Source organism: Carettochelys insculpta, chromosome 9 (assembly GCF_033958435.1).
Source record: "Carettochelys insculpta isolate YL-2023 chromosome 9, ASM3395843v1, whole genome shotgun sequence".
NCBI lineage: Eukaryota > Metazoa > Chordata > Testudines > Carettochelyidae > Carettochelys > Carettochelys insculpta.
The window spans coordinates 58,643,893-58,657,489 of NC_134145.1; the positions used below are offsets into that span (position 1 = coordinate 58,643,893).

Consider the following 13,597-nt stretch of genomic DNA (forward strand, 5'->3'; position numbering starts at 1 on the left):
AAGAAATGAATAGCATAATACACTATTTCAACATTCTATCATTCAGGAAAAAAATCCTTCTTGATCTCCACAGTGACAATTTCGCGTCATGAAGCTTTGGAATTACACTTAACACCATAACTATAAATATGAAAGAGAGAGTTCCAGGACATAGGTTTTGCTGTAAGGAGGAGATCAGAATCTCCAGGTTTACAACCAGCACTCTAACTTCAGTAAAGGTTACCAAAAGGTACAACTGATTCCTAATAAAACATAACCACATATCTTTGACTTCAACCCTGGTCTTATTTATACACACAAGTTGCACTAGTTTTAATTAGAGGTGTGACGGTGCACCAGCTTAGCTAAATCACATCTATATACAATGTTTCAGTAAGTGTTCACTCACAGTGACGCAACTCCATTCTTTCTTAATTCAAAACAGATGAATTTTCTTCAAAACTTGGCAGAAAACCTTTACCTTAAAAGGAAAAAACACCCTTCGCCCCAACACACACTGGCCACCTATTTTACAGTATCTATGGCTCCCAAAATCTGTGTGCGCGCGCGCGCACTGCTCAGGTGCCCAAGTTAATATCTTGATATTCGGAAAAAGTAGTATTGTCAGGCAATATCCATAATCCAGCATGATTGTAGATAGCCAGACAACCACTTATCGTGGGTGTGGCCGAGTTTCCCATGGTTCCATTAAGTGTTTGCAGCCACCAGTCCTGGCTCTCAGTGTTGCTGTTACTTAGCTGTAATTTATGACAAAATGTCATCTAAGAGCACAGTAAGCACTGGAAGTGTTGGTAATGCTCCTCGACAATACTGACCTTTTGTGGTCTGGCAAAGTCTCTTGTTTGGCACCAGTCAAGCACCGAAGGTGTAGGACTAGAGACGGTTAACATGTACATGAATAGAGGAGTTGGAAATGTTCAGCTGGTGGTTTTTATTCTATTGCAGTATTGGTGGCAGCAGCACTTCCAGCATTCAAGAACTCTCCAGCAGGAAGTCTCCCCATGAAAACCATCTATAGAGTTAATCTCCCAGCATTCACCTCGACCCTGGCCTGAAGATCTATCCTTTATGTTCTTCACTGTGCCCAAAGCCCTGGAAGGTGCAAGCATAGCTCCAATGGGCCCTGTTACTCCAAATGTCTCTGATCTCACCTTCATATACACCTGGAAAGGGATCCACAAGAAGCTGACAATTTTCAGGCCAAACTAACTTTCCAAACCAAACTCATAGGGGATTAAAAATAAAGTTTTGAAAAAAAAACCAACACAGTTGAGTTGCAACCTTAACAACTACATCTTTCTAATATAGTAGGAGCCTCTTCATATCTTGTAAGTCCACGAAGTTAAATAAAAAATTAAAACGCACTGAAAAAGCTAGCGTTAAATACAGAACAGCTTACGAGATTTAGCAGTCCTCTCTCTCCCAGTTCTGTCACTGGATGTTGCTCTTTTATGCTGCTGATCCAGTTTAGGTGCTGGACCCAGTATCTTTTTCACTAGCTTCTGTCCATCTCGCCAAGATGATGTACTGATGAAATGGCTTCCACCTAGACAAAGCAAAAAAATGAAGCACTCGATATATCTTCCCGTGCATCTTGTACTTGCTATAAACCATCTACTTATTAATTACACTAAGAACCATTAGGCTCCAAACAAATGGAAAAAATTTCATCTAGCCAACCCTGGCCTAATAAATAGACTTAAACCATAAAGTACATGAAGGCTGAAGTATAATGCTTATTGCCAACGTACAGCACAAATTAAAAACCCAAAAGCATCTTGCAATAACTTGTATCCTCACAAAAAATGTAGACGTAATAATCCTATGCTGACCGAAAAGATTTTAAGACAAATATTACTGAAGATAAAAAGACAGTCTGTAGAAGACTGTGAGGTTGAAAAATGAGGCTTTTTACTGTTTCCACTCAAGATACAATGAATAACAGTGAGGTAGCCATGTTAGTCTGTATTCTTAAAACAAAAACCAAAACATAACAAAACAAAAACAAAAAACCACAAGTAGTCACGTAGCACCTTAAAGGCTAACAATTTCTTAGGTGATGAGCTTTTGTGAGGCAGACCAACTTCTTCAGATCTGGAGATACGCAGCACAGCACTGATGGTTTTAAACACAGATATCTGAAAAAAATTAAAATAAAGACTGACAAATTAGATACAGAGGACTGAAAAGGGAAGGCAGGGTGCAAAGGGTGGGGAGGAAGGGAGTGAAGTCCACTTAGTATTTCGCTCCCCTTCTCCCCACCCTTTGCACCCCGCCTTCCCCTTTCAGACCACTCTATCTGATTTGTCAGTTTTATTTCAGCTTTTCTTTTGGATCTCTGTGTTAGAAAACCGTCAGTGCTGTACTGAGTACCTCCATATCTGAAGAGCTTGGTCTGCCCCATGAAAGCTCATCGCCTAATAAATTATTTTGTTAGTCTTTAAGGTGCTACACGACTGCTTGTTTGTTTTTTTTTAATAGTAAAATGAGAAAGCAGAGCATAAATAGAGAAAGACTGATACGATGTCAGAGTGGCAAGAATAAAAGCAAAGGCCCAGAAGTTCATCTTTTAATACTGAGGATAAATGGACATCAATTTAGTTAACACAAAAGGACTTTTAAAAGCAATAGAATGCTTTAAAAGCAAACCTGCTGCTGAGATAGCTAGGTCACAGGGATGTACAACTATGAATCAACAAAAGACCTGGGCTATGCAAATCCACTGCATTCTAGGAAGGAATTTTTGAAGGGGAAGCTGCAAAGGGTCAAGACACTATCTGAATGATGTAAGCATTGTTTAGGAACAGAAATCAGTTGTAAATGGCAGCATCACAATTTTTTTTTTTTTATCATTCATTTATATTATTCTGTGACTCTATATCAGATTAGAGGCTTGCAGAACTGCCAAAAAGGCATCTTCATTGAATGCTTTAAGGTTAAACATATAAATATATCTAATTTTTCTTCCCATTAGTTTCCCCATACAGTGTTTTGAAGTAAAGCACAAAGACTACTGGATGAAAAGTATATATAAGGAAAAAGCAGTGTACTAATTATTTAATTTGGACTATGTATCACTTGAGTCTCTGCTGAGAAACACCTTAGTTACATGTAATGAATAATAAGGTCAATTTCAGCCTGTCTATTAGTTGAAATTTTGAACTATATATGCTTAGACACTAGATCATGAGCATAGTTTAAAAACCAGATGAACAAATAGGGACCATAGCTGACTGGCACGAAAGGGATCTGAGATGCCTATACCTTAAGTCTAACTAAATGAAAAAAAGTAAGGCTAACACAGCAACAAAAGCTCACTACCTAATAAATGTGTTAGTCTCTGAGGTCCCACAGGACAACAGGTCTAGTATGTTTTGGTATTCAGCATCTGCAATGCTTCTTTAACGGAAGCACTAGACTTCTGTGATAAAAGGTTGAAAAGGCACCATTTCAGCAATGGTAAAACTATGCAAGTGCCTTACAAACCCATCACTTGAACTTGAAGCAGATTAACATGAATCTTTTTAAAATAGACAGACTCATCAAAAGAGATTCTCTTGCCTAACTTGCTGTTCTCAATTACATCTATGCCTTCAGAAAGCCAAAAGGAAAAGCTCATCTTCTATTTCAGGCCAGCTGTCTACACTAAAAGAAGCTAACAAAGCAGAATATGAGCTGCAGTTATTTATAGCACTTAGCTATGCTATGCATTCTGTTACTCCAGTGACTGAAAAGAGAGAGAGAACATCATTACAGATATGCCACTGAACCAGCTCTGATGCCTCTTCAGCAGAAGAGATAGGGACTTACATCTTTTCACCCAGAGATAGGTGCAGCTGGATAACACCACAAAATTAATAGCGATACTGAGTTCAACTGTCTCTGGGGTACTCCCTTTTCTAGGCTAATACTATGGTCAGAAATGTGTTATGGAACATTCTTAATTTTCCTTTTCAAGGAGACATCATTCCGTTCTTAACCCATGAAGTTAACAAGTTTCCTTAATTCAAATACCCTTTGAACTTTGGGAAATGTATCTTCAGATTCCCAAATAAAACCAAACTGAAGTTAGCAGTAGCTCTAAATTTCAAGCATCTTTACCCAGAACAAACAACTTCTGTTGCAGTTTTGAGAATTCTACTTTCTAAGTGAGGGAGAAGGCTTATGGCTATGACATTCTGCACTCCAAAGCAACAAATCTTGTACAAAATATGTCATATATACATGAACCTTTTTAAAATACACGATATTTTGCACAAGATCTGTTGCTTTAGGATGCAGAATGTCATAAGCTGGGTCTACACTACAAAGTTCTGCTTACAGAAGTCACTGTCAGAGTTTTGCCAACAGAACGTCTGTCTACAGCACACATCTACACCTAATGGGGTTCTCCCTGTTGACACACACTGTCAGACAGCGGTCAGACTGCCCAGCCTTCTGTTGACAGAACAGCCAACCAGAAGCAGCTCTGCAAACAGGGCTGTCTGGTGGACTGGAAGCCCCCTCTGACGACAGAGGGCCGCTGGAGCATGTACACTACTTTTCTGTCTGCTGAATCTGTCTACTGAATCTGTCTACAGCGGTGCTATGCCTGAAACCGTCAACATATAACTGTGCTGGGAAAAAGACTGTGTTCTGTCAAAAGATTCTAGACAGAACACATTTGTAGGGTGGATGCTCCCTAGTTTTGTCCACAGAAGCACTTTTATGTAGACAAAACATTTTAGCATAGACACAGCTACAGTGTTTCTTTTCTGGTGCCTATCCTAACTCACACATGGCTGCCAGCAATGATGGAGGGACTATCAGTCTCCACTGCAAACAGAGTGAAAAGAATCAATGGAAAAGTTACGTGGAAGAAGTTACAGTTTGCTGAATGTAATCATACTCTTTATATCTGAAGTTGCACCTATATTTCAGAGTAGTTTATATCCAGTCTAGGCAGCACATCGTAAATAAACTATTCAATTTGATGGCCTATCACTAAACACACTGGGCCAAAAAAGCAGCTTATCCTCACTTGATGGACTTTCTCATGAATGTTCTAGACAGAATATGGGCAATGGCCCCTTCTATGACTCACTGAAGCATACAAGAGCATGTGAACAGCTCACGTTACATCATTCTCCATCTTGTACCTGTACTTTTCCCACTAACTATGCTAGGGGCTTTTGGGTCAATTAAGTTCTCTCCACCTGGAATAAGTTCTAAAAGGGGAAACTGACATCAATTGGCCTCACTCCTCCCACACCTAAACAAATGGAAACTCCTCAGAAATAAAGACCGACTGTAGAAGTGGTGCAAGCTGGAAAAGAGGATCCCAGTATGGAAAATCAGAACTGCTTCTATCCTTAGGGTCAGACACTGCTTGATTCAAATCCTGTCTAGTTTATAGACCTTAGACCAGGATTCTGTTTTATTTTGTAAATAATCTACTTTGATCTGCACAGTTACTAGTAAAAAACACTTGAAATCTTTCTGAAGTTAATAAATCTGTTTTATATTTTTCACCCAAATCAGTGTGTTTGAAGTATAAAGAGAAAATCTGCACCAACCCCTGTCTTCTCTCCACACTGAAGGAGGAGTGGACTGCATACACAATTTACAGTGGTCAGGCTTCCGACCACAGCAAGATGGTACAGTTGTGAGGTCCTAAGCTGGGAAGATCGAGCATCTCTATTGCTGGTTAATGAGAGGCTGATAAAAGCATTCGTGTTACTCAGTTGCGTGTGTCCTTGCCTGTAAATGTTTGTGTGAATGGAAGACTAGGAGAAGTGTGCAGCTTGTCACAGAATCACAGTGAGAGAAGGCATTGAGGCTGGTGAAAAAATGGCTCAAAGGTACTCCAGTTCCAGGTTGCTCCCCAGGGAAGTATATCACACTCATCACCCAGGCTCTTCCACATATATGAGAGCACACACAGACAGAGAACAAAGAACAGTCCTGTTGTTGTTGGTCACCACTGTTTTGGTCAATGTCCTCAGACAACCCCTGTGAAATACACACAATCGTCTGTGGTTTCTGTGAGCTGCACACAGCACCAGAGGAAAAGAAAATTTTTTAGACAGGAAAAAAAAAAAACCCAAAAGCTAGTGGGGGATAACTAATTGCTGAACATACAGATCTAGAAAGAAGCCTATGTTAAGACTACTACTAGTCACCTGGCTTGGAATCTGGGCTTGAGGACCTTGTCAGCTTTTGGACCTTGCGCACTGGTCTCGGTGCTTTCCTCTCCCTACTTTTCTCAGGAGGTTTCTCCTTCCCTGTTGAATCCTCTGAAAAGCAGACATTGTGTGTAAATGGTTAGTTGACACTCCAAAGAAAGGGGGAAAAAATCCACAGAAGCAAACTTTCTTCAGCGTTTACCATCATGAAGTGGGGGACGGTCAGAGAACTGCAGCATGACTGCTCTCAACATCATATGCACTACGTCAGAGTCCAGCAGTTCCCTCTACTATGCAAAGACATAGGTAACTAGCTTTTACTCCCAGATCAGATTCTACAATGCATTGTTTAGGCTTATCCTTTGGGCAAACACTCTCAATGAACATTTTGTATTAAACGCTATTCACATAAATACTAGAGAACGGCAAAGCCGTAACAGATGGTTAGGAAGTTCATTTTGGCTTTAGAAGTCATATTAACAGTTTGGCATTATCTGAAATACTGTTGCATGTTTATTCTACAAAAAGACAAGGTAAATTTTATGAAGTACATATCAATGCTTCAACTCAAAGGGCTATGCCTAGTTCCTCTACATTATGCATGCTAGCACATTGAATCCTTGGCTCCCAACCGATCCATCAAAATGTAAGAGACTGAACAGCGGAGGACTGTACTTGTTTCAACTGTGCAGGTAGAATTAGCCACAGAATACACTCACTGAACATTTCCAACAGCAACTCCAACACCCACTAGTGACCTCTGCCAGGTAATTTGGACTCAAGGGGGCAAACATCTACACTGCAATTTTACAGCCCTGCAGCCTCAGACAGCTGACTCAAAACAGTCATGGGTGCTTAACTGCACTAGAAAAGCAACACTGATTTAGATTTGCATCAGTTTTGCATCATTTAAGCTTTAATTTTAAAAAATACCTTGTAACACTCATACCCCTCACGGCTGCAAAGAAAGCATTCAAAAAGTGAACCAAATGTGAGCCAATGGAATGTAACCAATGGGCTTGTATATACTAACAAAAATGTGGCACAGTACAGGTTGAACCTCTGTAGTGCGGCACTCTTTCATCCAGCAACATCTGTAATTCAGCATGATTTTAGTTAGCTGGACAACCAATTATCATGGGTGTGGCCAAGTTTCCTGTGGTCCCATAAAAGTTTGTTTACAGTCACCAGTCCTGGCTCTGTATTCTGTGCTGTTATTTAGCTGTAATTTACTCCTAAATGTCTTCTAAGAGCCCAGTAAGCTATGAAAGCATTGGTAACGCTGACAGACAGTACTGACCTCCTGTTGTCTGGCAAGGTCTCTCATTTGGCACCAGTCAGGTCCCAAGGGTGCCAGACTAGAGAGATTCAATCTGTATTTTAAAATGTGTTTAGCAAAAGTATTTTAACACACTTTTAAAACTTGTGTAGATAGGGCAATTTTTATTTTAACATGCGAAGCAGATAGAAGTGAATCCAAGTGTGGGATTCAGAATCAACAACCCCATTGGGTAGGATTCTATATGGCCACAATCACAATTTAAAAAACCCTCAATTTTTAAAAGACGCTTTCTTGAGAGTGGAGCAGAAATTTCAGATCTGTTGCTGTTTTGAGTACCAGGCTGAAAAAAAAGTTGGTTCAGCTGACCATACAGGACATGGTGAATATATCTAAGTTAGATTATCTGTCCGTATGACCACTTTTAACAGAACAAGCTCAACGTACATTTACAGTATGTACTATGAATGACTATAGATTAGTTACTTGGAATCAGCTATTTGAGATGATCTTTTCAACTGAAGGAGATCATTCCAGACAGCTGTTGTACACATGGCATCAGGAGAGACATATGGCCAAGCTTGCATACAACTCACTCCTCTTTCTGAACTAAGTCCTTGGGAAAACAAGAGAAATGAACTAGATGCTTATTTAACTGGGGCAAAATGTTTGTATTCAACTTTAAAAAATGGCATTTCTACAAAAAATAAGATAACAAATGTAATAAGATATCTATAAATATTAGAGTAATGTGAATTAAAAAAACGAGCAGAAACAAGGAAAGTCTATTTTTCGTTAAGGTATAGTCATGACTCCTGAGAAAGGGAAAGAAAAAAGAACAGCAGCAGCAAAAAATTAAAAAGATTTGTAGGATGATTCAAATGTGTCTGGGGTTCCAGATTTGGCTTGCAGTCTGCCATTGACTACCCCAGGTTAGAAGTGCAGCAAAAAATGCAAAATGGCTTTAAGACAACTCTGTGGTTCCCCAGTCATAGAATCCTAAAACTGGAAGGGACCTCAAAAGGTCATCAAGTCCAGTTCCCTGCCCTCACAACAGGACCAAGCATCATATTCTAAATCAACCCTGTTAGATATTTATCTAACCTGTTCTGAAATATCCCCACTGATGGAGATTCTACAACCACCATTCCTTGCTCAATTTAAGCCCGTTGTTTTTTGCCCTATTTTCAGAGCCTAAAGGAGAATATTTTTCCTCCTTCCACCTTGTAACACTTTTTAGGTACTTATAAACCACTATCATGTCCCTTCTCAGCATTCTCTTTTCTAAACTAAACAAATTCTTTTAATCTCTCTTATAAGTCATATTTTCTAGACATTTAATCATTTCAGTTACTCTTCTCTGGACAGAATGTATTCTAAGGGAGCTAGAAACTTTAGGAAAAAGTGTACTGAGCACCTTATACTGCCCTCTGCCCTGCCTTCACAGCTGCTTCGCTGAAGAGCAGTGACTGCTGACTGGGTACCCATCACCAAAAGTAACACAGCAGTCAGCAGCACCTCACTTAAAATTTACATTACCATATATGTAAATGTCTCTGCTGTTTGACTCAATGCCTTACTGTTTTTAATATTTACAGAGAGTTATATTTTGATTTTTTTTTATTAGTATACTTACTTGTTTGGCAGGCGGGCATAAATTACTAAACACAAAGAATGGAGATGTGATCAAATAAGTTTAAGAAACCCTGGTGTTCAGGATATGCACTATTACGTAGCTCAACTTTCAATTGCCGTGGATTTGTGTCAAGTAGCCTGTCGTAGTAATAAACTTAGATCTGCTTCTCACCTGTTAATTGGAGTGCTATATCTCGATACAACTCCCTACTGATGTTGTGAAATTCCTCTTCTTGCCACACCTTTCCATCAGGAGTGCGAATCTTTGTCTCAGCAGGATTGAAACCTACAATAAACAGAGTTTTTGCAGAAATCTTGATAAACTTTAGGAAAAATTGTGCTATTCAGCCCTGTTCACACTATAGAATTTTGTCAACAAAACAGTGGATATGCAAATACTGGAATGCTCCTCCCACTGATGTAACTTCCCTACGATGTCAACATAAAACCACCTCAACAAGAGGCGTAGAGTTTTTGTCAGCGTAGCTAGGTCTGTATACACATTATGTTCCTTACATTGGGTATTAGCTGTCCTCCTCCTCAATTTTAGAGCTCCAAAAGGACAAGACAGACAGTTCCTGATTCCTGAGGAGGACTGCTGCCCCGTCTCCACTCCAAGCCAGTCTCCAGGATGCCACCCTCTGGCTCCTAGCTCAGGCTACCACACAGGCTCCCAGCTCACCCGTGGAAGCCCTACCACCTTCCAGGATCCTGACTCCTCGGCAGGAGCACAGAAGCTGCCCAGGATCTGAGCACAGGTCTCACTGCTGGAGATGAGATGCCCCACGCAGCTGCCCACCCACTCCCAAGTGGCAGTGGGAAGGAAAATATCCTTTGGAGGCAGCTGAGCTCTCAGTGGGGAGCTACATAAAGCGAAGAGCTCTGGCTTCTCAGTTCCCCACACTGTCCATCTTCAGATGGTGGAAGCGCTCCAGGCAAGGATACAACCCACAGACAGAAAGTGGGTGGTGTGGACACCAGCAACTGCAGTAATTACTGTAAGTCAACTTATCTTTATAATATAAACATAGCCTTGGGCATCACAGAAAAGATTTTGTTAGGTGCCAAGTTAAAGTACGTTAGGAGAAAGTACAGGTTGAACCTCTCTAATCCACAACTCTCTCATCTGTAATCTGAAATTATTTTAGTTAGCCGGATGACCACTTACCATGGATGTGGCCAAATTTCCCGTGGTCCCACAAAATTTTATTTACACCCACCAATCCTGGTTCTCAGTGTTCTGGGCTGTTGTTAGCTGTAATTTTATTCCTAAATGTCTTCTAACAGCCCAGTAAGCAGTGAAAGTGTTGGTAATGTGCTAGACAATAAAGTAGGGGCTCAATATTTGCAAATTTAAGGCTTGCAAACTCAATTATTCAGGAGCAGCCACTTCCCCGGGGCAGTGAGCATCAGCGGCCGCCGCTTCCCAAGGGCAGGCTGCCATATTCGTAAAATTCAACATTCGCAAGGGTTCTCAACACAGAACCCTTGTGAATACTGAGACCCTCCTGTATTAACCTCTCATTGTCTGGCTAATTCTCTTGTTCAGCACTGGTCAGGTCCCAAAGGTGCCGGACAAGAGAGGTTCAACCTGTGCTACACTGCAAGCAGTTGACAAGCTCTAGGTTAACAAGGAGCCAAGCATTACCAAAGGCACTAACAAGGCTTGATCACCAAAGTTTTATTTTAATCATAAATTCATACCTATTCAACAACTCAAAGGCAGAGAGTAAAGACCAGAATTCATTTTTAGAGATTTCAGAGAAATGCAAAAACTAATCAAGCTGTTAGATTTCAAAGATGTTATTGAGCACAATGGGGTCTACACACTTTTCATCTACAGACTATTCCCTTCCAAAAGTATCACTGAACTTAAGGAGAAAGATGGACCTTAATTTCACAGATAAAACCTATTTCCAGTGCATGTGCAACAAAAATTTAAAAGAAGTTATATGAAAAAAGTTCAAGATTTTATTTCCATTATAGTCAGTAACAACTTTAAAAAAAAAAAAAAAACTAACGCAGGTCAATGAATAAACAACACTTTATAAACTATCTATAAGAGTACAATGCATTTGTATAATTTAAAGAAGCATCATACTGGATTATCTGAACTGTAAAAGGGTGTTTTCGTTAATCTCAATAATCATACCTTTAGGGGTTTCTGCATGTTTCTTTTTGTAAAAAAATCCATAAATGTTATTAAGAGATGATATTAGAATATCACTATTGCCATTCTAGACTCACAGAAATGATGGGAGCCTAGATTTAAGAAAGTAAGTCCTGGTTTCCCAATCTTATTTTCATCAGAAATTCATACCTATTCCTAGTCAATCATTCAAATACCTAACAAGAGCGTCATCTTTATCTGATTCTCTTTATATTTCAACATGAACAAAGTGAAAAGCTTAACCTTGCACATCTTGGCTTTTGCTTCAAACCTTTAATTTATCTTTTACAAAACTTTTTCCCAGCATATATAAATTACCAAAAGCTGCTCAGAGCAACACGAAAACACATCTAGTATGCAGGTAACTGGAGAGAGTAATGAGATGACTTGTTCTAATTTTCTATCTTAATTGAGGAGAAGGTGCAGGAGGAATTATAACTCTTATAAAACAGACTGAAGGTGTACATTTCAATGGCATAACTTCTTGCCTATCATCATATTTAAATTATTCCTCCCCAAACAGACAGAAATCACAACCCAATTCCTACATCTTGACATACTGCTCTACAAAAACTCTCCTCTCTCATTCTCCCCCTACATGTAAATAATACAAGATATAGGATTTACATACCTTTATATGTTGGAGCCGGGGGTGCAACTGCCACTTTTCTGACTTTTGGTGTCACTGCGTTCTCCACATTTGTTACCACTACAGGCTGCTCAGCATATCCCAGAAGTTGTCCCTTGCTGCCTAATTCTTCTGAATGCTCCCATTGCTTCCTAATGCGCTCCTTCAGCTTCTCCAATTTAGCATCATGAAATTTAGCATCGTGCGGTCTCCGTTTTAAGATTTCCAGCCTGTGGGCACTGGAAGTACTAGTAGAAGAAGGGGAAGACTCACCTAGCCTAATCCCTTTCAGTTCAGCAAGCTGTGATGTACTAGTCAAAGGAGTTTTAGCGCTGCTTTCGTCTCTCCTGGATGCATTAGTCTTTTCTTCTTCTGTTCTTGTAGGTGTTACAGCTTTAAAAAGAGATTCAATGTTCTGCAAAGCATCTATTGCTGGTCGGTCATTCAAATACCTAACAACTGTCTCATCCGCAGCTGAAGAACGTGGGCTTTCAAAATCTCTGTTCTGTAAATCACGTTCATCCCTGTCATATGTTATACGGCTCATTCCTTCATTCTTACCCTGGGCTTCATTAATGTCTAAACCGGATAGTAAATATTTTGCCTCCAATTGATAAGATGGTGCACCATAAGCTTCCCTATGAAAAAAGAAAGCCAACATTAGAAACAGAACAGTAAAATAGCACAAATTAGGTTTGAAATAACTTCATAGTCATTATCACCTACAATTTCAGGGGTGGGAAACTTTCAGCCCAGTTTGCCATAATTCAGACCACAGCTTGCCATGATTAGGCCTGTGAGGCTCAGAGCACTCTCCACCTGAGAGTGGTGTAAGCCAGCACTGGTGCTCCAGCCCAGTGGCCTCCTGGGAGAGGTGGAGGGAACAAAGTCACATGTGCCGCTGGGGAGCTACAAAGGTAAGTGCCCCCCCATGCACCTTCCTCCTGCCCAACCCCCGCACCTCCACTCCACCTCTTGCCTAGACTCCACACTCCTAGCCCACTCTGGCAAAGAGTTCCAAAGGTTGATTGTGCGTTGTGTGAAGAAATACTTCCTTTTGTTTGTTTTGAACCTTTTATATTACTGTCTATTAATTTAGAAGCAGTGAACAGAACTTCTTTATCCATTTTCTCTAAACTAGTCATGATTTTATAAGACCTCACTCATAACCCCCCACAACCCGAACATCATCTCTTTTTCAAAAATCTTCTTCATCACTAGAAAAAGAGTGGTAGTCAGTAGGGCTGGAATTTTTAGAACACTTCGATTAACTGGAGTGTCCAGCTCCCTTAAGCCCCTTTAAGAGAGCTCTCCGATCTTTAAAAACAAATATAGTGCCTCAATATTAAGAATGCAATGCTTAGATTTAGTAGACATAAGTAGATTTATAGCATGTTATTTTACAATAAGTGATTAACAGAAGAACAAGAATTCAACAAATACAACACTTAAGTGATATTACAAATATTGGGGGATTATCACTCAAGTTAAAGTAGTAAGAGACCTTCCGTAACATTAGGTACATCATCCTGCAAATGGATAATAAAGCCTCTTGTGCAACACACCAGACATTAATAAAAAGGCAAGAGATTTTGTTTATTCTTCACCAGTTGGCAGAAAAAATAAATAAAGGCAGACCTGAAGTGTAAATAAAAACACTGGCAACAGTTCTGTTCTAGTCTGTATCTATCACAGTAGAAATCAGTTATCTCTTGCACCAA

At 39.9% G+C, this 13,597-nt stretch overlaps 1 protein-coding gene across 1 annotated transcript in view; it reads right to left on the reverse strand.

Moving 5' to 3' along the window:
• Positions 1-13,597, reverse strand: part of CEP350 (centrosomal protein 350) — a 104,237-nt gene that overhangs the window by 73,929 nt on the left and 16,711 nt on the right. The window contains exons 6-9 of the mRNA XM_075003319.1: positions 11,880-12,514; positions 9,251-9,364; positions 6,162-6,275; positions 1,400-1,546 (exon numbers count right to left, since the gene is read on the reverse strand). Coding sequence (XP_074859420.1) covers positions 1,400-1,546; positions 6,162-6,275; positions 9,251-9,364; positions 11,880-12,514 — 1,010 coding nt within the window. The remainder of the gene's footprint in view (positions 1-1,399; positions 1,547-6,161; positions 6,276-9,250; positions 9,365-11,879; positions 12,515-13,597) is intronic.